General features: G+C 42.7%; 2 protein-coding genes across 8 annotated transcripts in view; both read left to right on the forward strand.

Moving 5' to 3' along the window:
• Positions 1–6,192, forward strand: part of cngb1a (cyclic nucleotide gated channel subunit beta 1a) — a 53,328-nt gene extending 47,136 nt beyond the window's left edge. The window contains exons 40-41 of the mRNA XM_037762875.1: positions 1,323–1,506; positions 5,569–6,192. Coding sequence (XP_037618803.1) covers positions 1,323–1,506; positions 5,569–5,778 — 394 coding nt within the window. The 3' untranslated portion in view covers positions 5,779–6,192. The remainder of the gene's footprint in view (positions 1–1,322; positions 1,507–5,568) is intronic.
• Positions 6,193–13,032: 6,840 nt separating this feature from the next.
• The window catches only part of kifc3 (kinesin family member C3), a 57,524-nt gene continuing 44,866 nt past the window's right edge, over positions 13,033–25,690 (forward strand). The window contains exons 1-3 of one of the 7 annotated variants that reach the window (XM_037762863.1): positions 13,033–13,089; positions 14,178–14,605; positions 14,637–14,665. The gene's annotated coding sequence lies outside the window, so the exon portion shown is untranslated. Of the gene's footprint in view, positions 13,090–14,177; positions 14,666–25,690 lie in introns of those variants that run through there. The other 6 variants (XM_037762864.1, XM_037762867.1, XM_037762862.1 and 3 more) reach the window with 6 other exon arrangements.

The raw sequence follows: 25,690 nt of genomic DNA on the forward strand, positions 1-25,690 counted from the left end.
GATGCTCCAGTGTTGTACTGTCTCAAGTTAGTTATGTGTTGGATGCTCCAGTGTTGTACTGTATGAAGCTAGTTATGTGTTGGATGCTCCAGTGTTGTACTGTCTCAAGTTAGTTATGTGTTGGATGCTCCAGTGTTGTACTGTATGAAGCTAGTTATGTGTTGGATGCTCCAGTGTTGTACTGTATGAAGTTAGGTATGTGTTGGATGCTCCAGTTTGTGGTTGTTGTTCTGTTGTACTGTATGACGTTAGTTATGTGTTGGATGCTCCAGTGTTGTACTGTATGAAGCTAGTTATGTGTTGGATGCTCCAGTGTTGTACTGTCTCAAGTTAGTTATGTGTTGGATGCTCCAGTGTTGTACTGTATGAAGCTAGTTATGTGTTGGATGCTCCAGTGTTGTACTGTATGAAGTTAGGTATGTGTTGGATGCTCCAGTTTGTGGTTGTTGTTCTGTTGTACTGTATGACGTTAGTTATGTGTTGGATGCTCCAGTGTTGTACTGTATGAAGCTAGTTATGTGTTGGATGCTCCAGTGTTGTACTGTCTCAAGTTAGTTATGTGTTGGATGCTCCAGTGTTGTACTGTATGAAGTTAGGTATGTGTTGGATGCTCCAGTTTGTGGTTGTTGTTCTGTTGTACTGTATGACGTTAGTTATGTGTTGGATGCTCCAGTGTTGTATGAAGTTAGGTATGTGTTGGATGCTCCAGTTTGTGGTTGTTGTTCTGTTGTACTGTATGAAGTTAGGTATGTGTTGGATGCTCCAGTGTTGTACTGTATGAAGTTAGTTATGTGTTGGATGCTCCAGTGTTGTACTGTATGACGTTAGTTGTGTGTTGGATGCTCCAGTGTTGTATGAAGTTAGGTATGTGTTGGATATTCCAGTGTTGTACTGTATGAAGCTAGTTATGTGTTGATTCTCCAGTGTTGTACTGTATGAAGTTAGTTATGTGTTGGATGCTTCAGTGTTGTATGAAGTTAGGTATGTGTTGGGTGCTCCAGTGTTGTACTGTATGAAGCTAGTTATGTGTTGGATGCTCCAGTGTTGTATGAAGTTAGGTATGTGTTGGATGTTCCAGTGTTGTACTGTATGAAGTTAGGTATGTGTTGGATGCTCTAGTGTTGTATGAAGTTAGGTATGTGTTGGATGTTCCAGTGTTGTATGAAGTTAGGTATGTGTTGGATGTTCCAGTGTTGTACTGTATGAAGTTAGGTATGTGTTGGATGCTCTAGTGTTGTATGAAGTTAGGTATATGTTGGATGTTCCAGTGTTGTACTGTATGAGTGTAAGACTGACTTCGTTGTGTCTCTGTGTTTGTGCAGGACGATGTTGACGAAGGATGTGAAGCCAGATGAGAAGGCCGGAGGTAAAGAACCCATCCAGGTGATTCCACCCAGACCGGACACACCCGAGATGTTCAAGGCAGCCCTGAAGGTGTCGCAGCAGGAGGGAGGAGCCTTCTCCAAACTGAAGAAGAGCTACAAACCATCAGGGAGCACGGCGGAGGTGAGACGCTCTGATCCAGCGTCCTGCTGAAGACATGAGACACAGTAACGTCCCAACAGAGACACAGAAACGTCCCAACAGAGACACAGAAACGTCCCAACAGAGACACAGAAACGCCCCAACAGAGACACAGAAACGCCCCAACAGAGACACAGAAACGCCCCAACAGAGACACAGAAACGTCCCAACAGAGACACAGAAACGCCCCAACAGAGACACAGAAACGTCCCAACAGAGACAATGAGACGTCCCAACAGAGACACCGAAACGTCCCAACAGAGACAGTAACGTCCCAACAGAGACACAGAAATGTCCCAACAGAGACACCGAAACGTCCCAACAGAGACAGTAACGTCCCAACAGAGACACCGAAACGTCCCAACAGAGACACAGAAACGTCCCAACAGAGACACAGAAACGTGCCAACAGAGACACCGAAACGTCCCAACAGAGACAGTAACGTCCCAACAGAGACACCGAAACGTCCCAACAGAGACACAGAAACGTCCCAACAGAGACAATGAGACGTCCCAACAGAGACAATGAAACGTCCCAACAGAGACACAGTAACGTCCCAACAGAGACACAGAAACGTCCCAACAGAGACAATGAGACGTCCCAACAGAGACACCGAAACGTCCCAACAGAGACAGTAACGTCCCAACAGAGACACAGAAATGTCCCAACAGAGACACCGAAACGTCCCAACAGAGACAGTAACGTCCCAACAGAGACACCGAAACGTCCCAACAGAGACACAGAAACGTCCCAACAGAGACACAGAAACGTGCCAACAGAGACACCGAAACGTCCCAACAGAGACAGTAACGTCCCAACAGAGACACCGAAACGTCCCAACAGAGACACAGAAACGTCCCAACAGAGACACAGAAACGCCCCAACAGAGACACAGAAACGTCCCAACAGAGACAATGAGACGTCCCAACAGAGACACCGAAACGTCCCAACAGAGACAGTAACGTCCCAACAGAGACACAGAAACGTCCCAACAGAGACACCGAAACGTCCCAACAGAGACAGTAACGTCCCAACAGAGACACCGAAACGTCCCAACAGAGACACAGAAACGTCCCAACAGAGACACAGAAACGTGCCAACAGAGACACAGAAACGCCCCAACAGAGACACAGAAACGTCCCAACAGAGACACAGAAACGTCCCAACAGAGACAGTAACGTCCCAACAGAGACACAGAAAGACCAACAGAGACACCGAAACGTCCCAACAGAGACAGTAACGTCCCAACAGAGACACCGAAACGTCCCAACAGAGACACAGAAACGTCCCAACAGAGACAATGAGACGTCCCAACAGAGACACCGAAACGTCCCAACAGAGACAGTAACGTCCCAACAGAGACACAGTAACGTACCAACAGAGACACAGAAACGCCCCAACAGAGACACAGAAACGTCCCAACAGAGACAATGAGACGTCCCAACAGAGACACCGAAACGTCCCAACAGAGACAGTAACGTCCCAACAGAGACACAGAAATGTCCCAACAGAGACACCGAAACGTCCCAACAGAGACAGTAACGTCCCAACAGAGACACCGAAACGTCCCAACAGAGACACAGAAACGTCCCAACAGAGACAGAAACGTCCCAACAGAGACACAGAAATGTCCCAACAGAGACACAGAAACGCCCCAACAGAGACAATAACGTCCCAACAGAGACACAGAAATGTCCCAACAGAGACACATTAACGTCCCAACAGAGACACAGAAACGCCCCAACAGAGACACAGAAAGACCAACAGAGACACAGTAACGTTCCCAACAGAGACAATAACGTCCCAACAGAGACACAGAAACGTCCCAACAGAGACACAGAAAGACCAACAGAGACACAGAAACTCCCCAACAGAGACACAGTAACGTTCCCAACAGAGACAATAACGTCCCAACAGAGACACAGAAACGTCCCAACAGAGACACAGAAAGACCAACAGAGACACATTAACGTCCCAACAGAGACACATTAACGTCCCAACAGAGACACAGAAAGACCAACAGAGACACAGAAACGCCCCAACAGAGACACAATAACGTTCCCAACAGAGACAATAACGTCCCAACAGAGACACAGAAACGTCCCAACAGAGACACAGAAAGACCAACAGAGACACAGAAACGTCCCAACAGAGACACAGAAACGTCCCAACAGAGACACATTAACGTTCCCAACAGAGACACAGAAACGTCCCAACAGAGACACAGAAACGCCCCAACAGAGACAGTAACGTCCCAACAGAGACACAGAAACGCCCCAACAGAGACACAGAAACGTCCCAACAGAGACACAGAAACGTCCCAACAGAGACACTGAAACATCCCAACAGAGACACAGAAACGCCCCAACAGAGACACAGAAACGCCCCAACAGAGACAGTAACGTCCCAACAGAGACAGTAACATCCCAACAGAGACACAGAAACGTCCCAACAGAGACACAGAAACGTCCCAACAGAGACACTGAAACATCCCAACAGAGACACAGAAACGCCCCAACAGAGACACAGAAACGTCCCAACAGAGACACAGAAACGTCCCAACAGAGACACAGAAACGCCCCAACAGAGACACAGAAACGCCCCAACAGAGACAGTAACGTCCCAACAGAGACAGTAACGTCCCAACAGAGACACAGAAAGACCAACAGAGACACAGAAACGTCCCAACAGAGACACAGAAACGCCCCAACAGAGACACAGAAACGTCCCAACAGAGACAGTAACATCCCAACAGAGACACAGAAAGACCAACAGAGACACCGAAACGTCCCAACAGAGACAGTAACGTCCCAACAGAGACACCGAAACGTCCCAACAGAGACACAGAAACGTCCCAACAGAGACACAGAAACGCCCCAACAGAGACACAGAAACGTCCCAACAGAGACAATGAAACGTCCCAACAGAGACACCGAAACGTCCCAACAGAGACAGTAACGTCCCAACAGAGACACAGAAACGTCCCAACAGAGACACCGAAACGTCCCAACAGAGACAGTAACGTCCCAACAGAGACACAGAAAGACCAACAGAGACACAGAAACGCCCCAACAGAGACACAGAAACGTCCCAACAGAGACAGTAACGTCCCAACAGAGACACCGAAACGTCCCAACAGAGACAGTAACGTCCCAACAGAGACACAGAAACGTCCCAACAGAGACACCGAAACGTCCCAACAGAGACAGTAACGTCCCAACAGAGACACAGAAAGACCAACAGAGACACAGAAACGTCCCAACAGAGACACAGAAACGCCCCAACAGAGACACAGAAACGTCCCAACAGAGACACAGAAACGTTCCAACAGAGACACAGAAACGTTCCAACAGAGACACAGTAACGTCCCAACAGAGACAGTTACGTCCCAACAGAGACACAGTAACGTCCCAACAGAGACACAGAAACGTCCCAACAGAGACACAGAAACGTCCCAACAGAGACACAGAAAGACCAACAGAGACACAGAAACGTCCCAACAGAGACACAGAAACGTCCCAACAGAGACACATTAACGTCCCAACAGAGACACAGTAACGCCCCAACAGAGACACAGAAACGTCCCAACAGAGACACAGAAACGTCCCAACAGAGACACAGAAACGTCCCAACAGAGACACAGTAACGTCCCAACAGAGACACAGTAACGTCCCAACAGAGACACAGAAACGCCCCAACAGAGACACAGAAACGTCCCAACAGAGACACAGAAACGTCCCAACAGAGACACAGAAACGTCCCAACAGAGACACAGTAACGTCCCAACAGAGACACAGTAACGTTCCAACAGAGACACTGAAACGTCCCAACAGAGACACAGTAATGTCATGTTAGCCTCAGTGAGTCCGCCACTTAACGGAAGTCAGTTTAGTTTATACGGAAGTTAGCTTGCTACAGCGGTTGCTATGGCAACGATGCACATAAACATGGCCGCCGCTCTGAGCGTCCTGCTATGTTGATTTGAATGTGAATGTCGGTTCTGTTATAGAACAGAGTGAACGTCTCGTCCTGTCTTCCTCTCAGGCTCTTCCCTCCATCTCTCCGGTCCCCCCTCCCTCTCCGATGCACCGCCGCTCTCCGGTTCCTCTCGCTCCGCCACCGGACGACGGCGACGACGCCGTGTCGGAGACCGTCGACAGCTCAGTGATCATCAGGATGACGCCGCGGCAGCAAGGGGAGGAGCTGCTCTCCGTGGAGGTGGCGCCTGGCGAGGGACAGCAGACGAAGGACTGAGTCCACCTCACGGGATGCGTTCTGCTTCCCAGAATGCCTTTCAGCGACCTCCTGAGAAGAGATGTGGACAGAGACAGACAACAAACTCCAGTGCATTCTGGTCCCTGATGTACAAACTGTGCTTCTCATTTGAGTTTTATTTGTCTCCTTGTTTCCTTCACTCGCATCCTTTCTTCTCCCGTCTGGTTACTGAGGCGGCGAGGTGGTGGGGGGGGGGGAATGGCGGCGGCGAGGGGGCATCTACTAGTTTAGTAGATGAGAACTCTACTCTAGTTTAGTAGATGAGAACTCTATTCTAGTTTAATAGATGAGAACTCTACTCTAGTTTAGTAGATGAGAACTCTACTCTAGTTTAGTAGATGAGAACTCTACTCTAGTTTAATAGATGAGAACTCTATTCTAGTTTAGTAGATGAGAACTACTCTAGTTTAATAGATGAGAACTCTATTCTAGTTTAGTAGATGAGAACTCTATTCTAGTTTAATAGATGAGAACTCTATTCTAGTTTAATAGATGAGAACTCTACTCTAGTTTAGTAGATGAGAACTCTACTCTAGTTTAGTAGATGAGAACTCTACTCTAGTTTAATAGATGAGAACTCTATTCTAGTTTAGTAGATGAGAACTCTACTCTAGTTTAATAGATGAGAACTCTACTCTAGTTTAGTAGATGAGAACTCTACTCTAGTTTAGTAGATGAGAACTCTACTCTAGTTTAATAGATGAGAACTCTATTCTAGTTTAGTAGATGAGAACTACTCTAGTTTAATAGATGAGAACTCTATTCTAGTTTAGTAGATGAGAACTCTATTCTAGTTTAATAGATGAGAACTCTATTCTAGTTTAGTAGATGAGAACTCTATTCTAGTTTAATAGATGAGAACTCTACTCTAGTTTAGTAGATGAGAACTCTACTCTAGTTTAATAGATGAGAACTCTACTCTAGTTTAATAGATGAGAACTCTACTCTAGTTTAATAGATGAGAACTCTACTCTAGTTTAGTAGATGAGAACTCTACTCTAGTTTAATAGATGAGAACTCTAGTTTAGTAGATGAGAACTCTACTCTAGTTTAGTAGATGAGAACTCTATTCTAGTTTAATAGATGAGAACTCTACTCTAGTTTAGTAAATGAACTCTATTCTAGTTTAGTAGATGAGAACTCTACTCTAGTTTAATAGATGAGAACTCTATTCTAGTTTAATAGATGAGAACTCTACTCTAGTTTAATAGATGAGAACTCTACTCTAGTTTAGTAGATGAGAACTCTACTCTAGTTTAATAGATGAGAACTCTACTCTAGTTTAGTAAATGAACTCTATTCTAGTTTAGTAGATGAGAACTCTACTCTAGTTTAATAGATGAGAACTCTATTCTAGTTTAATAGATGAGAACTCTACTCTAGTTTAGTAAATGAACTCTATTCTAGTTTAGTAGATGAGAACTCTACTCTAGTTTAATAGATGAGAACTCTACTCTAGTTTAGTAAATGAACTCTATTCTAGTTTAATAGATGAGAACTCTATTCTCTGGTAGAAGAGTTGTTATTGAAGGATCTTTTCAGTAGAGTTTTGTGTATTTGCATTGATGTTTATGAACTCATGATCAGCAGCTGTATATTCTGATTGTTATGATGATTAAAAATAGAGTAATAATAGAGTAGCCTGAATGAATGAATGTAATCATAGTTATTGATTAGCAGTCTGTCATGTGATCAGGTAATGAACTGAATGTAGACCAGCTGTGTGGCAGCTTTATTTCATTGACTTGTATTGAATAGAATAGAAACAGTTTCTATCAGGTTTCTATCAGTCTGTACGTGTAATAATATAAATATGAATCATGAACTGAGACATGAAATAAAGCAAACGAGAAGCATCTGGCATGTCTTCCTTCCTTCCTTCCTTCCTTCCTCCCTCTGTCTCTCTGTGTCCTCTCTAGTTGTTCTTCTGTCTGTTTAAGCGGAACGATTCATTTTAGAGAGTCGGTCCAAATTTCAGCTTCATCAGGCATTGGGGAGGGGGGCGGAGGAGTGATAAACTCCCCCCGACCGGTCGTCGGACAGACGGAAGAATCACTGTTATTGATTTTACTAAACTAGTTTCACTTCCAATGATTTTACTCCACTAGTTTCACTTCCAATGATTTTACTCCACTAGTTTCACTTCCATTGATTTTACTACACTAGTTTCACTTCCAATGATTTTACTCCACTAGTTTCACTTCCATTGATTTTACTGCACTAGTTTCACTTCCAATGATTTTACTCCACTAGTTTCACTTCCAATGATTTTACTGCACTAGTTTCATTTCCATTGATTTTACTCCACTAGTTTCACTTCCATTGATTTTACTCCACTAGTTTCACTTCCAATGATTTCACTGCACTAGTTTCACTTCCATTGATTTTACTGCACTAGTTTCACTTCAAATGATTTTACTCCACTAGTTTCACTTCCAATGATTTTACTCCACTAGTTTCACTTCCATTGATTTTACTGCACTAGTTTCACTTCCATTGATTTTACTCCACTAGTTTCACTTCAAATGATTTTACTGCACTAGTTTCACTTCCAATGATTTTACTGCACTAGTTTCACTTCCATTGATTTTACTCCACTAGTTTCACTTCCAATGATTTTACTCCACTAGTTTCACTTCCAATGATTTTACTGCACTAGTTTCACTTCCATTGATTTTACTCCACTAGTTTCACTTCCATTGATTTTACTCCACTAGTTTCACATCCAATGATTTCACTGCACTAGTTTCACTTCCATTGATTTTACTCCACTAGTTTCACTTCCATTGATTTTACTCCACTAGTTTCACTTCCAATGATTTTACTCCACTAGTTTCACTTCCATTGATTTTACTGCACTAGTTTCACTTCCACTGATTTTACTCCACTAGTTTCACTTCCAATGATTTTACTCCACTAGTTTCACTTCCAATGATTTTACTGCACTAGTTTCACTTCCATTGATTTTACTCCACTAGTTTCACTTCCAATGATTTCACTGCACTAGTTTCACTTCTATTGATTTTACTGCACTAGTTTCACTTCAAATGATTTTACTCCACTAGTTTCACTTCCAATGATTTTACTCCACTAGTTTCACTTCCATTGATTTTACTGCACTAGTTTCACTTCCATTGATTTTACTCCACTAGTTTCACTTCCATTGATTTTACTCCACTAGTTTCACTTCCAATGATTTTACTCCACTAGTTTCACTTCCAATGATTTTACTGCACTAGTTTCACTTCCAATGATTTTACTCCACTAGTTTCACTTCCATTGATTTTACTGCACTAGTTTCACTTCCAATGATTTTACTCCACTAGTTTCACTTCCAATGATTTTACTGCACTAGTTTCACTTCCAATGATTTTACTCCACTAGTTTCACTTCCATTGATTTTACTGCACTAGTTTCACTTCCATTGATTTTACTCCACTAGTTTCACTTCCAATGATTTTACTCCACTAGTTTCACTTCCATTGATTTTACTCCACTAGTTTCACTTCCATTGATTTTACTCCACTAGTTTCACTTCCATTGATTTTACTCCACTAGTTTCACTTCCAATGATTTCACTGCACTAGTTTCACTTCCATTGATTTTACTGCACTAGTTTCACTTCAAATGATTTTACTCCACTAGTTTCACTTCCAATGATTTTACTCCACTAGTTTCACTTCCATTGATTTTACTGCACTAGTTTCACTTCCATTGATTTTACTCCACTAGTTTCACTTCAAATGATTTTACTGCACTAGTTTCACTTCCAATGATTTTACTGCACTAGTTTCACTTCCATTGATTTTACTCCACTAGTTTCACTTCCAATGATTTTACTCCACTAGTTTCACTTCCAATGATTTTACTGCACTAGTTTCACTTCCATTGATTTTACTCCACTAGTTTCACTTCCATTGATTTTACTCCACTAGTTTCACATCCAATGATTTTACTGCACTAGTTTCACTTCCATTGATTTTACTCCACTAGTTTCACATCCAATGATTTCACTGCACTAGTTTCACTTCCATTGATTTTACTCCACTAGTTTCACTTCCATTGATTTTACTCCACTAGTTTCACTTCCAATGATTTTACTCCACTAGTTTCACTTCCATTGATTTTACTGCACTAGTTTCACTTCCACTGATTTTATTCCACTAGTTTCACTTCCAATGATTTTACTCCACTAGTTTCACTTCCAATGATTTTACTGCACTAGTTTCACTTCCATTGATTTTACTCCACTAGTTTCACTTCCAATGATTTCACTGCACTAGTTTCACTTCCATTGATTTTACTGCACTAGTTTCACTTCAAATGATTTTACTCCACTAGTTTCACTTCCAATGATTTTACTCCACTAGTTTCACTTCCATTGATTTTACTGCACTAGTTTCACTTCCATTGATTTTACTCCACTAGTTTCACTTCCATTGATTTTACTCCACTAGTTTCACTTCCAATGATTTTACTCCACTAGTTTCACTTCCAATGATTTTACTGCACTAGTTTCACTTCCAATGATTTTACTCCACTAGTTTCACTTCCATTGATTTTACTGCACTAGTTTCACTTCCAATGATTTTACTCCACTAGTTTCACTTCCAATGATTTTACTGCACTAGTTTCACTTCCAATGATTTTACTCCACTAGTTTCACTTCCATTGATTTTACTGCACTAGTTTCACTTCCATTGATTTTACTCCACTAGTTTCACTTCCAATGATTTTACTCCACTAGTTTCACTTCCATTGATTTTACTCCACTAGTTTCACTTCCAATGATTTTACGCTAATACATGTTAGCTTGGTAGAGCTAGCTAAGCTAGGAGGAGGGCACCACTGAGCTCTGAGAGGATGAAACAGTGAATGCTGCTGGAGGGCACCGCTGAGCTCTGAGAGGATGAAACAGTGAATGCTGCTTGAGGGCACCGCTGAGCTCTGAGAGGATGAAACACTGAATGCTGCTGGAGGGCACCGCTGAGCTCTGAGAGGATGAAACAGTGAATGCTGCTGGAGGGCACCGCTGAGCTCTGAGAGGATGAAACAGTGAATGCTGCTGGAGGGCACCGCTGAGCTCTGAGAGGATGAAACAGTGAATGCTGCTGGAGGGCACCGCTGAGCTCTGAGAGGATGAAACACTGACTGCTGCTGGAGGGCACCGCTGAGCTCTGAGAGGATGAAACACTGAATGCTGCTGGAGGGCACCGCTGAGCTCTGAGAGGATGAAACACTGACTGCTGCTGGAGGGCACCGCTGAGCTCTGAGAGGATGAAACACTGAATGCTGCTGGAGGGCACCACTGAGCTCTGAGAGGATGAAACAGTGAATGCTGCTGGAGGGCACCGCTGAGCTCTGAGAGGATGAAACAGTGAATGCTGCTGGAGGGCACCGCTGAGCTCTGAGAGGATGAAACAGTGAATGCTGCTGGAGGGCACCGCTGAGCTCTGAGAGGATGAAACACTGACTGCTGCTGGAGGGCACCGCTGAGCTCTGAGAGGATGAAACACTGACTGCTGCTGGAGGGCACCGCTGAGCTCTGAGAGGATGAAACACTGAATGCTGCTGGAGGGCACCGCTGAGCTCTGAGAGGATGAAACAGTGAATGCTGCTGGAGGGCACCGCTGAGCTCTGAGAGGATGAAACACTGACTGCTGCTGGAGGGCACCGCTGAGCTCTGAGAGGATGAAACAGTGAATGCTGCTGGAGGGCACCGCTGAGCTCTGAGAGGATGAAACACTGAATGCTGCTGGAGGGCACCGCTGAGCTCTGAGAGGATGAAACAGTGAATGCTGCTGGAGGGCACCACTGAGCTCTGAGAGGATGAAACAGTGAATGCTGCTGGAGGGCACCGCTGAGCTCTGAGAGGATGAAACACAGGAAACGCTTCAGGAAGCAGAGGAAGCTCTTATTGTGTCTGAGACCACGAGGAACAAGAAAAGTCGGGAAAACAGAAACAATGTACAGGAAGCTTCATCATCATCATCATCATCATCTTCATCATCTTCATCTTCATCACTGCTGATTACTGAGAGTAGAAGAAGAAGTGTGTGAAGTGGAGCTTCAGTCTCTATGCTAAGCTAGGCTAACACTGTACAGTCTCTATGCTAAGCTAGGCTAACACTGTACAGTCTCTATGCTAAGCTAGGCTAACACTGTACAGTCTCTATGCTAAGCTAGGCTAACACTGTACAGTCTCTACGCTAAGCTAGGCTAACACTGTACAGTCTCTACGCTAAGCTAGGCTAACACTGTACAGTCCCTATGCTAAGCTAGGCTAACACTGTACAGTCTCTATGCTAAGCTAGGCTAACACTGTACAGTCTCTACGCTAAGCTAGGCTAACACTGTACAGTCTCTACGCTAAGCTAGGCTAACACTGTACAGTCCCTATGCTAAGCTAGGCTAACACTGTACAGTCTCTATGCTAAGCTAGGCTAACACTGTACAGTCTCTATGCTAAGCTAGGCTAACACTGTACAGTCTCTATGCTAAGCTAGGCTAACACTGTACAGTCTCTACGCCAAGCTAGGCTAACACTGTACAGTCTCTATGCTAAGCTAGGCTAACACTGTACAGTCTCTATGCCAAGCTAGGCTAACACTGTACAGTCTCTATGCTAAGCTAGGCTAACACTGTACAGTCTCTATGCTAAGCTAGGCTAACACTGTACAGTCTCTATGCTAAGCTAGGCTAACACTGTACAGTCTCTATGCTAAGCTAGGCTAACACTGTACAGTCTCTATGCTAAGCTAGGCTAACTGTACAGTCTCTACGCTAAGCTAGGCTAACTGCAGCTATGTAGCCTTCACAGACATTATTACATCTCAACATGTTCAACTGCTCCTTTAAAACCTCATTAACCCATTAAGTATTATTAAGTATTATTAATTATTATTAAGTATTATTAAGTATTATTAATTATTATTAAGTATTATTAATTATTATTAAGTATTATTAAGTATTATTAATTATTATTAAGTATTATTAAGTATTATTAATTATTATTAATTATTATTAAGTATTATTAATTATTATTAAGTATTATTAATTATTATTAAGTATTATTAAGTATTATTAATTATTATTAAGTATTATTAAGTATTATTAAGTATTATTAATTATTATTAAGTATTATTAAGTATTATTAATTATTATTAAAAAATGGTTTATTAGTATTAATTATTATTTATTATTATTTTTTATTAGTATTAATTATTAATGATTATTAATGATTATTGATTATAATGCAGCTCTAGGAGACCCTGGTATTCATGTCAACATGTCAACATGTCAACATGTCAACAGGACAACATGTCAACATGTCAACAGGACAACATGTCAACAGGACAACAGGACAACATGTTAACATGTCAACATGTCAACATGTCAACATGTCAACAGGACAACATGTCAACAGGACAATATGTCAACATGTCAACATGTCAACAGGACAACATGTTAACATGTCAACATGTCAACATGTCAACATGTCAACATGTCAACAGGACAACATGTCAACAGGACAACATGTCAACATGTCAACAGGACAACATGTCAACATGTCAACATGTCAACATGTCAACATGTCAACAGGACAACATGTCAACAGGACAACATGTCAACATGTCAACATGTCAACATGTCAACAGGACAACATGTCAACAGGACAACATGTCAACAGGACAACATGTCAACATGTCAACAGGACAACATGTCAACATGTCAACATGTCAACAGGACAACATGTCAACAGGACAACATGTCAACATGTCAACAGGACAACATGTCAACATGTCAACATGTCAACATGTCAACAGGACAACATGTCAACATGTCAACATGTCAACATGTCAACAGGACAACATGTCAACAGGACAACATGTCAACATGTCAACAGGACAACATGTCAACATGTCAACAGGACAACATGTCAACATGTCAACAGGACAACATGTCAACAGGACAACATGTCAACATGTCAACATGTCAACATGTCAACAGGACAACATGTCAACAGGACAACATGTCAACAGGACAACATGTCAACATTTCAACAGGACAACATGTCAACATGTCAACATGTCAACAGGACAATATGTCAACATGTCAACATGTCAACATGTCAACATTTCAACAGGACAATATGTCAACATGTCAACAGGACAACATGTCAACAGGACAACATGTCAACATGTCAACAGGACAACATGTCAACATGTCAACATGTCAACATGTCAACAGGACAACATGTCAACATGTCAACATGTCAACATGTCAACAGGACAACATGTCAACAGGACAACATGTCAACATGTCAACAGGACAACATGTCAACATGTCAACAGGACAACATGTCAACATGTCAACAGGACAACATGTCAACAGGACAACATGTCACGTGGTCGGATCCGCCTTCAGCTCTATAGATTCACCACTGAGTCTCACATGTCCGTAAGTCCGTGAAGGCAGCACCATCAGCTCCAGCAGAGCAGCAGTGTGAAGGAGAGCAGCCGAGCAGAACACCGGCTAACACCGAGCAGAACACCGGCTAACACCGAGCAGAACACCGGCTAACACCGAGCAGAACACCGGCTAACACCGACCAGAACACCGGCTGGTACCGGGGCTGGTACCGGGCTAACACCGGGCTTTATCTGCTCATTCACGGAGAAACGACTGAAGAGCTTCACGAGGGAAACTGGAGGAGATTTACTGCTAACGGAGGAGGAGAGGAGACGAGGAGAGGAGACGAGGAGAGGAGTGGAGGAGTGGAGACGAGGAGAGGAGACGAGGAGAGGAGTGGAGGAGTGGAGACGAGGAGAGGAGACGAGGAGCTGCTGGGGACCGGAGGTAGGAGGTAGGACCAGTTGACCGTCTTCTAACTTTGTCTTCTTCAGACTCTGAGAGTCTGTGATGGTGAGACGAGCTGTTAGCACCCAGCTAGCTGTCTCCTGTAGCTGTCTCCTGTTGCTGTCTCCTGTTGCTGTCTCCTGTAGCTGTCTCCTGTAGCTGTCTCCTGTAGCTGTCTCCTGTAGCTGTCTCCTGTTGCTGTCTCCTGTAGCTGTCTCCTGTTGCTGTCCCCTGTTGCTGTCTCCTGTTGCTGTCTCCTGTTGCTGTCTCCTGTAGCTGTCTCCTGTTGCTGTCTCCTGTAGCTGTCTCCTGTTGCTGTCCCCTGTTGCTGTCTCCTGTAGCTGTCTCCTGTTGCTGTCTCCTGTAGCTGTCTCCTGTTGCTGTCCCCTGTAGCTGTCTCCTGTAGCTGTCTCCTGTTGCTGTCTCCTGTAGCTGTCTCCTGTTGCTGTCTCCTGTAGCTGTCCCCTGTAGCTGTCTCCTGTTGTTGTCTCCTGTTGCTGTCTCCTGTTGCTGTCTCCTGTAGCTGTCCCCTGTAGCTGTCTCCTGTTGCTGTCTCCTGTAGCTGTCTCCTGTTGCTGTCTCCTGTAGCTGTCTCCTGTTGCTGTCTCCTGTAGCTGTCTCCTGTTGCTGTCTCCTGTAACTGTCTCCTGTTGCTGTCTCCTGTAGCTGTCTCCTGTTGCTGTCTCCTGTAACTGTCTCCTGTTGTTGTCTCCTGTAGCTGTCCCCTGTAGCTGTCTCCTGTTGCTGTCTCCTGTAGCTGTCTCCTGTTGTTGTCTCCTGTAGCTGTCTCCTGCTGCTGTCTCCTGTTGCTGTCTCCTGTAGCTGTCCCCCTGGTGTTGTCCCCCCGGTCCCCGGCATTGTCCCGGTCCCCGGTATTGTCCCCGTCCCCCGGTGCGGTCCCCCTGGTTTTGTCCCCCCGGTGTTGTCCCCCTGGTGCTGTCCCCCCGGTGTTGTCCCCCCGGTGTTGTCCCCAGTTGCTGTCCCCCCGGTATTGTCCCCGTCCCCCGGTGTTGTCCCCCCCGGTCCCTGGTATTGTCCCCGTCCCCGTCCCCCCGGTCCCCGGTATTGTCCCCGTCCCCCGTTGCTGTCCCCCGGTGTTGTTCCCCCGGTTTTGTCCCCCCGGTGTTGTCCCCTCGGTGTTGTCCCCTCGGTGTGGTCCCCAGTTGCTGTCCCCCCGGTTCCCGGTGTTGTCCCCCCAGTGTTGTCCTCCTGGTGCTGTCCCCCCGGTGTTGCCCCCGGTCCCCGGTGTTGTCCCACCCGGTTTTGTCCCCCCGGTGTTGTCCTCCTGGTGCTGTCCCCCCGGTGTTGTCCTCCTGGTGCTGTCCCCCCGGTGTTGCCCCCGGTCCCCGGTGTTGTCCCCGTCCCCCGGTGTCCTGTAGATGACCTGGTGATAGTGTCAGCCTGCAGCTTTGACTGAGTCTCTTTCAGTGGATCCGTCCAGCAGCTTCCACCCAGTCAGAGACACACAGAGCTCTACAATAGAGACAACAAGGGACAACAATAGAGACACACACGTGATGCTGAGAGACAGGCAGTAGCAGTAGATAAAGAGCTGAGATGATCCTCCTCATGATTACATGTTATTGTGATTGTTGTTAACTTGTTGACCTGTAGACCATGAAGAGAACAACATGAATCATCACTAATCTATAACATCAGAACATCCATGATCTATAACTACAGAACATCCATGATCTATAACATCAGAACATCTATAATCTATAACATCAGAACATCCATAATCTATAACATCAGAACATCTATAATCTATAGCATCAGAACATCCATGATCTATAACATCAGAACATCTATAATCTATAACATCAGAACATCCATAATCTATAACATCAGAACATCCATGATCTATAACATCAGAACATCCATGATCTATAACATCAGAACATCTATAATCTATAACATCAGAACATCCATGATCTATAACATCAGAACATCCATGATCTATAACTACAGAACATCCATGATCTATAACTACAGAACATCTATAATCTATAACATCAGAACATCCATGATCTATAACTACAGAACATCTATAATCTATAACATCAGAACATCCATGATCTATAACATCAGAACATCCATGATCTATAACTACAGAACATCCATGATCTATAACTACAGAACATCTATAATCTATAACATCAGAACATCCATGATCTATAACTACAGAACATCCATGATCTATAACTACAGAACATCCATGATCTATAACTACAGAACATCCATGATCTATAACTACAGGACATCCATGATCTATAACATCAGAACATCCATGATCTATAACATCAGAACATCCATGATCTATAACATCAGAACATCCATGATCTATAACTACAGAACATCCATGATCTATAACATCAGAACATCCATGATCTATAACTACAGAACATCTATAATCTATAACATCAGAACATCCATGATCTATAACTACAGAACATCCATAATCTATAACATCAGAACATCCATGATCTATAACATCAGAACATCCATGATCTATAACTACAACACAACCATGATCTATAACATCAGAACATCCATGATCTATAACATCAGAACATCCATGATCTATAACTACAGAACATCTATAATCTATAACATCAGAACATCCATGATCTATAACATCAGAACATCCATGATCTATAACTACAGAACATCCATGATCTATAACTACAGAACATCTATAATCTATAACATCAGAACATCCATGATCTATAACTACAGAACATCCATGATCTATAACTACAGAACATCCATGATCTATAACTACAGAACATCCATGATCTATAACTACAGGACATCCATGATCTATAACATCAGAACATCCATGATCTATAACATCAGAACATCCATGATCTATAACATCAGAACATCCATGATCTATAACTACAGAACATCCATGATCTATAACATCATAACATCCATGATCTATAACTACAGAACATCCATAATCTATAACATCAGAACATCCATGATCTATAACATCAGAACATCCATGATCTATAACTACAAAACAACCATGATCTATAACATCAGAACATCCATGATCTATAACATCAGAACATCCATGATCTATAACTACAGAACATCCATGATCTATAACATCAGAACATCTATAATCTATAACATCAGAACATCCATAATCTATAACATCAGAACATCTATAATCTATAACATCAGAACATCCATGATCTATAACATCAGAACATCTATAATCTATAACATCAGAACATCCATAATCTATAACATCAGAACATCCATGATCTATAACTACAGAACATCCATGATCTATAACTACAGAACATCCATGATCTATAACTACAGAACATCCATTCTCTATAACTACAGGACATCCATGATCTATAACATCAGAACATCCATGATCTATAACATCAGAACATCCATGATCTATAACATCAGAACATCCATGATCTATAACTACAGAACATCCATGATCTATAACATCAGAACATCCATGATCTATAACATCAGAACATCCATGATCTATAACTACAGAACATCCATAATCTATAACATCAGAACATCCATGATCTATAACATCAGAACATCCATGATCTATAACTACAAAACAACCATGATCTATAACATCAGAACATCCATGATCTATAACATCAGAACATCCATGATCTATAACTACAGAACATCCATAATCTATAACATCAGAACATCCATGATCTATAACATCAGAACATCCATGATCTATAACTACAAAACAACCATGATCTATAACATCAGAACATCCATGATCTATAACATCAGAACATCCATGATCTATAACTACAGAACATCCATGATCTATAACATCAGAATATCCATAATCTATAACATCAGAACATCCATGATCTATAACTACAGAACAACCATGATCTATAACATCAGAACATCCATGATCTATAACATCAGAACATCCATGATCTATAACTACAGAACATCCATGATCTATAACATCAGAACATCCATGATCTATAACTACAGAACATCCATGATCTATAACATCAGAACATCCATGATCTATAACTACAGAACATCCATGATCTATAACTACAGAACATCCATGATCTATAACTACAGAACATCCATGATCTATAACTACAGAACATCTATAATCTATAACATCAGAACATCCATGATCTATAACATCAGAACATCCATGATCTATAACTACAGAACATCTATAATCTATAACATCAGAACATCCATGATCTATAACTACAGAACATCCATAATCTATAACATCAGAACATACATGATCTATAACTACAGAACATCCATGATCTATAACATCAGAACATACATGATCTATAACTACAGAACATCCATGATCTATAACTACAGAACATCCATGATCTATAACTACAGAACATCCATGATCTACAACTACAGAACATCCATGATCTATAACTACAGGACATCTATAATCTATAACATCAGAACATCCATGATCTATAACTACAGGACATCTTTAATCTATAACATCAGAACATCCATGATCTATAACTACAGGACATCTATAATCTATAACATCAGAACATCTATAATCTATAACATCAGAACATCCATGATCTATAACTACAGAACATCTATAATCTATAACATCAGAACATCTATAATCTATAACATCAGAACATCTATAATCTATAACATCAGAACATCTATAATCTATAACATCAGAACATCTATAATCTATAACATCAGAACATCTATAATCTATAACTACAGAACATCTATAATCTATAACTACAGGACTTCACTCAGGGTTGGCTTTATATAACCTGTAGACCATGAAGAGAACAACATGACTCATCTCTTCTAGAGACGTTAACTCAGTAAACTCTCTGAATGAATCCAGCAGGTCTGTAGTCAGAGAGAGGACAAGTACAATAACTTTAACATCAGGAAATTGCAGGTCATCCAGGATGTATTTTGTATATACAGTTCCCTTTATTGACACCTTTATTTTGAAAAGCGGACGTAGTCCCACGTGTCTACTTCCTCTAACTTCTCCAAGGTGGTCTCTAGCTCTCCCGTCAGCTCCGTTCTCTTTATCCATCCATGGTCAGCTCCATCGGGGCCGTTTCAATGCAGAGAACACCAATGTCAGTATCTGGGTGCTCTACATAATATGATGTTATACCATAACGTTACCGCCGTACCATAACGTTACCGCCATACCATAACATTACAGCCACACCATAACGTTACAGTCACACCATAACGTTACAGCCATACCATAACGTTACAGCCACACCATAACGTTACCGTCATACCATAGCGTTACCGCCATACAATATCATTACAGTCATACCATAACGTTACCGCCACACCATAACGTTACCTCCATACCATAACGTTACCGCCATACCATAACGTTACCTCCGTACCATAACGTTACCGCCGTACCATAACGTTACCTCCGTACCATAACATTACCACCGTACCATAACGTTACAGTCACACCATAACGTTACAGCCACACCATAACGTTACAGCCACACCATAACGTTATAGCCACACCATAATGTTACCGCCGTACCATAACGTTACAGCCACACCATAATGTTACCGCCACACCATAACATTACAGCCACACCATAACATTACAGTCACACCATAACGTTACAGCCACACCATAACGTTATAGCCACACCATAATGTTACCGCCGTACCATAACGTTACAGCCACACCATAACGTTACTGCCACACCATAACATTACAGCCACACCATAACGTTACAGTCACACCATAACGTTACAGCCATACCATAACGTTACAGTCATACCCTAACGTTACCGCCACACCATAACGTTACCTCCATACCATAACGTTACCGCCGTACCATAACGTTACAGTCACACCATAACATTACAGCCACACCATAACGTTACCCCCACACCATAACATTACAGCCACACCATAACGTTACAGTCACACCATAACGTTACAGTCATACCATAACGTTACCGCCACACCATAACGTTACCGCCATACCATAACGTTACCGCCGCACCATAACGTTACAGCCACACCATAACGTTACAGCCACACCATAATGTTACCGCCATACCATAACGTTACAGCCATACCATAACGTTACAGCCATACCATAACGTTACCGCCACACCATAACGTTACCTCCATACCATAACGTTACCGCCACACCATAACGTTACGCCATACCATAACATTACCTCCGTACCATAACGTTACCGCCGTACCATAACGTTACAGTCACACCATAACGTTACCGCCATACCATAACGTTACAGCCACACCATAACGTTACAGTCACACCATAACGTTACCGCCATACCATAACGTTACAGCCACACCATAACGTTACAGCCACACCATAACGTTACCGCCACACCATAATGTTACAACCACACCATAACGTTACAGTCACACCATAACGTTACAGTCACACCATAACGTTACCTCCATACCATAACGTTACCGCCGTACCATAACGTTACCGCCGTACCATAACGTTACCGCCGTACCATAATGTTACAGCCACAGCATAACGTTACAGCCACACCATAAGGTTACCGCCATACCATAACGTTACAGCCACACCATAAGGTTACCGCCATACCATAACGTTACAGCCACACCATAACGTTACCTCCATACCATAACATTACCGCCATACCATAACGTTACCGCCACACCATAACGTTACCTCCGTACCATAACGTTACCGTCGTACCATAACGTTACAGTCACACTATAACATTACAGCCACACCATAACGTTACCGCCACACCATAACATTACAGCCACACCATAACGTTACAGTCACACCATAACGTTACAGTCATACCGTAACGTTACCGCCACACCATAATGTTACCGCCATACCATAACGTTACTGCCGTACCATAACGTTACCACCGTACCATAACGTTACAGCCATACCATAACCCTACCGCCGTACCATAATGTTACCTCCAAACCATAAAGTTACCGCCGTACCATAACGTTACCGCCGTACCATAACGTTACCGCCATACCATAACGTTATCCGCCGTACCATAACGTTACCTCCGTACCATAACGTTACCGCCGTACCATAACGTTACAGTCACACCATAACATTACAGCCACACCATAACGTTACAGACACACCATAACGTTGCAGCCACACCATAACGTTACAGCCACACCATAATGTTACCGCCATACCATAACGTTACTGCCATACCATAACGTTACTGCCGTACCATAACGTTACCACCGTACCATAACGTTACAGCCATACCATAACCCTACCGCCGTACCATAACGTTACCTCCAAACCATAAAGTTACCGCCGTACCATAACGTTACCGCCGTACCATAACGTTACCGCCATACCATAACGTTACAGTCACACCATAACGTTACAGCCATACCATAACGTTACCGCCACACCATAACGTTACCTCCATACCATAACGTTACCGCCATACCATAACGTTACTGCCATACCATAACGTTACCTCCGTACCATAACGTTACCGCCGTACCATAACGTTACAGTCACACCATAACGTTACCGCCATACCATAACGTTACAGCCACACATAACATTACAGCCACACCATAACGTTACAGCCACACCATAACGTTACCGCCACACCATAACGTTACAGTCACACCATAACGTTACAGTCACACCATAACGTTACTGCCACACCATAACATTACAGCCACACCATAACGTTACAGTCACACCATAACGTTACAGCCATACCATAACGTTACAGTCATACCATAACGTTACCGTCACACCATAATGTTACCGCCATACCATAATGTTACAGCCACACCATAACGTTACCGCCACACCATAACGTTACAGTCATACAATAACGTTACGGCCACACCATAACGTTACAGTCATACCATAACGTTACGGTCATACCATAACGTTACAGTCATACCATAACGTTACCGCCATACCATAACATTACAGCCACACCATAATGTTAGTCATACAATAACGTTACAGCCACACCATAACGTTACAGTCATACCATAACGTTACAGTCATACCATAACGTTACGGTCATACCATAACATTACAGCCACACCATAACGTTACAGTCATACCATAACGTTACAGCCACACCATAACGTTACAGTCATACCATAACGTTACGGTCATACCATAACGTTACGGCCACACCATAACGTTACAGTCATACCATAATGTTACAGTCATACCATAACGTTACCGCCATACCATAACATTACAGCCACACCATAACGTTATCGCCACACTATAACGTTACCTCCATACATAACGTTACCGCCATACCACAACGTTAACTCCATACCATAACGTTACCGCCGTACCATAACGTTACAGACATACCATAACGTTACCTCCATACCATAACGTTACAGCCGTACCATAACGTTAACTCCATACCATAACGTTACCGCCGTACCATAACGTTACCGCCATACCATAACGTTACCACCATACCATAACGTTACCGCCGTACCATAACGTTACCACCATACCATAACGTTACCGCCGTACCATAACGTTACCGCCACACCATAACATTACAGCCACACCATAACGTTACAGTCATACAATAACGTTACAGCCACACCATAACGTTACAGTCATACCATAAACGTTACAGTCATACCATAACGTTACCGCTATACCATAACGTTACCGCCATACCATAACATTACAGCCACACCATAATGTTAGTCATACAATAACGTTACAGCCACACCATAACGTTACAGTCATACCATAACGTTACGGTCATACCATAACGTTACGGTCATACCATAACGTTACGGTCATACCATAACATTACAGCCACACCATAACGTTACAGTCATACAATAACGTTACAGCCACACCATAACGTTACAGTCATACCATAACGTTACCGCCATACCATAACGTTACCGCCATACCATAACATTACAGCCACACCATAATGTTAGTCATACAATAACGTTACAGTCATACCATAACGTTACCGCCATACCATAACGTTACCGCCATACCATAACATTACAGCCACACCATAATGTTAGTCATACAATAACGTTACAGCCACACCATAACGTTACAGTCATACCATAACGTTACAGTCATACCATAACGTTACGGTCATACCATATCATTACAGCCACACCATAACGTTACAGTCATACCATAACGTTACAGCCACACCATAACGTTACAGTCATACCATAACGTTACCACCATACTATAACGTTACCGCCGTACCATAACGTTACCACCATACCATAACGTTACTGTCGTACCATAACGTTACCACCATACCATAACGTTACCGCCATACCATAACGTTACCGCCGTACCATAACGTTACCACCATACCATAACGTTACCGCCACACCATAACGTTACAGCCACACCATAACGTTACAGCCACACCATGTTACCGCCATACCATAACGTTACAGCCATACCATAACGTTACAGCCACACCATAACGTTACCGCCACACCATAACGTTACCGCCACACCATAACATTACAGCCACACCATAACGTTACAGTCATACAATAACGTTACAGCCACACCATAACGTTACAGTCATACCATAACGTTACAGTCATACCATAACGTTACAGTCATACCATAACGTTACCGCCATACCATAACATTACAGCCACACCATAATGTTAGTCATACAATAACGTTACAGCCACACCATAACGTTACAGTCATACCATAACGTTACGGTCATACCATAACATTACAGCCACACCATAACGTTACAGTCATACAATAACGTTACAGCCACACCATAACGTTACAGTCATACCATAACGTTACCGCCATACCATAACGTTACCGCCATACCATAACATTACAGCCACACCATAATGTTAGTCATACAATAACGTTACAGTCATACCATAACGTTACCGCCATACCATAACGTTACCGCCATACCATAACATTACAGCCACACCATAATGTTAGTCATACAATAACGTTACAGCCACACCATAACGTTACAGTCATACCATAACGTTACAGTCATACCATAATGTTACGGTCATACCATAACATTACAGCCACACCATAACGTTACAGTCATACCATAACGTTACAGCCACACCATAACGTTACAGTCATACCATAACGTTACCACCATACCATAACGTTACCGCCGTACCATAACGTTACCACCATACCATAACGTTACTGCCGTACCATAACGTTACCACCATACCATAACGTTACCGCCGTACCATAACGTTACCGCCGTACCATAACGTTACCACCATACCATAACGTTACCACCATACCATAACGTTACCGCCATACCATAACGTTACCGCCGTACCATAACGTTACCACCATACCATAACGTTACCGCCACACCATAACGTTACAGCCACACCATAACGTTACAGCCACACCATAATGTTACCGCCATACCATAACGTTACAGCCATACCATAACGTTACAGCCACACCATAACGTTACCGCCACACCATAACGTTACCGCCACACCATAACATTACAGCCACACCATAACGTTACAGTCATACAATAACGTTACAGCCACACCATAACGTTACAGTCATACCATAACGTTACAGTCATACCATAACGTTACAGTCATACCATAACGTTACCGCCATACCATAACATTACAGCCACACCATAATGTTAGTCATACAATAACGTTACAGCCACACCATAACGTTACAGTCATACCATAACGTTACAGTCATACCATAACGTTACGGTCATACCATAACATTACAGCCACACCATAACGTTACAGTCATACAATAACGTTACAGCCACACCATAACGTTACAGTCATACCATAACGTTACAGTCATACCATAACGTTACCGCCATACCATAACGTTACCGCCATACCATAACATTACAGCCACACCATAATGTTAGTCATACAATAACGTTACAGCCACACCATAACGTTACAGTCATACCATAACGTTACAGTCATACCATAACGTTACGG

This window comes from Sebastes umbrosus, unplaced genomic scaffold, assembly GCF_015220745.1.
Source record: "Sebastes umbrosus isolate fSebUmb1 unplaced genomic scaffold, fSebUmb1.pri S36, whole genome shotgun sequence".
Taxonomy (NCBI): domain Eukaryota; kingdom Metazoa; phylum Chordata; class Actinopteri; order Perciformes; family Sebastidae; genus Sebastes; species Sebastes umbrosus.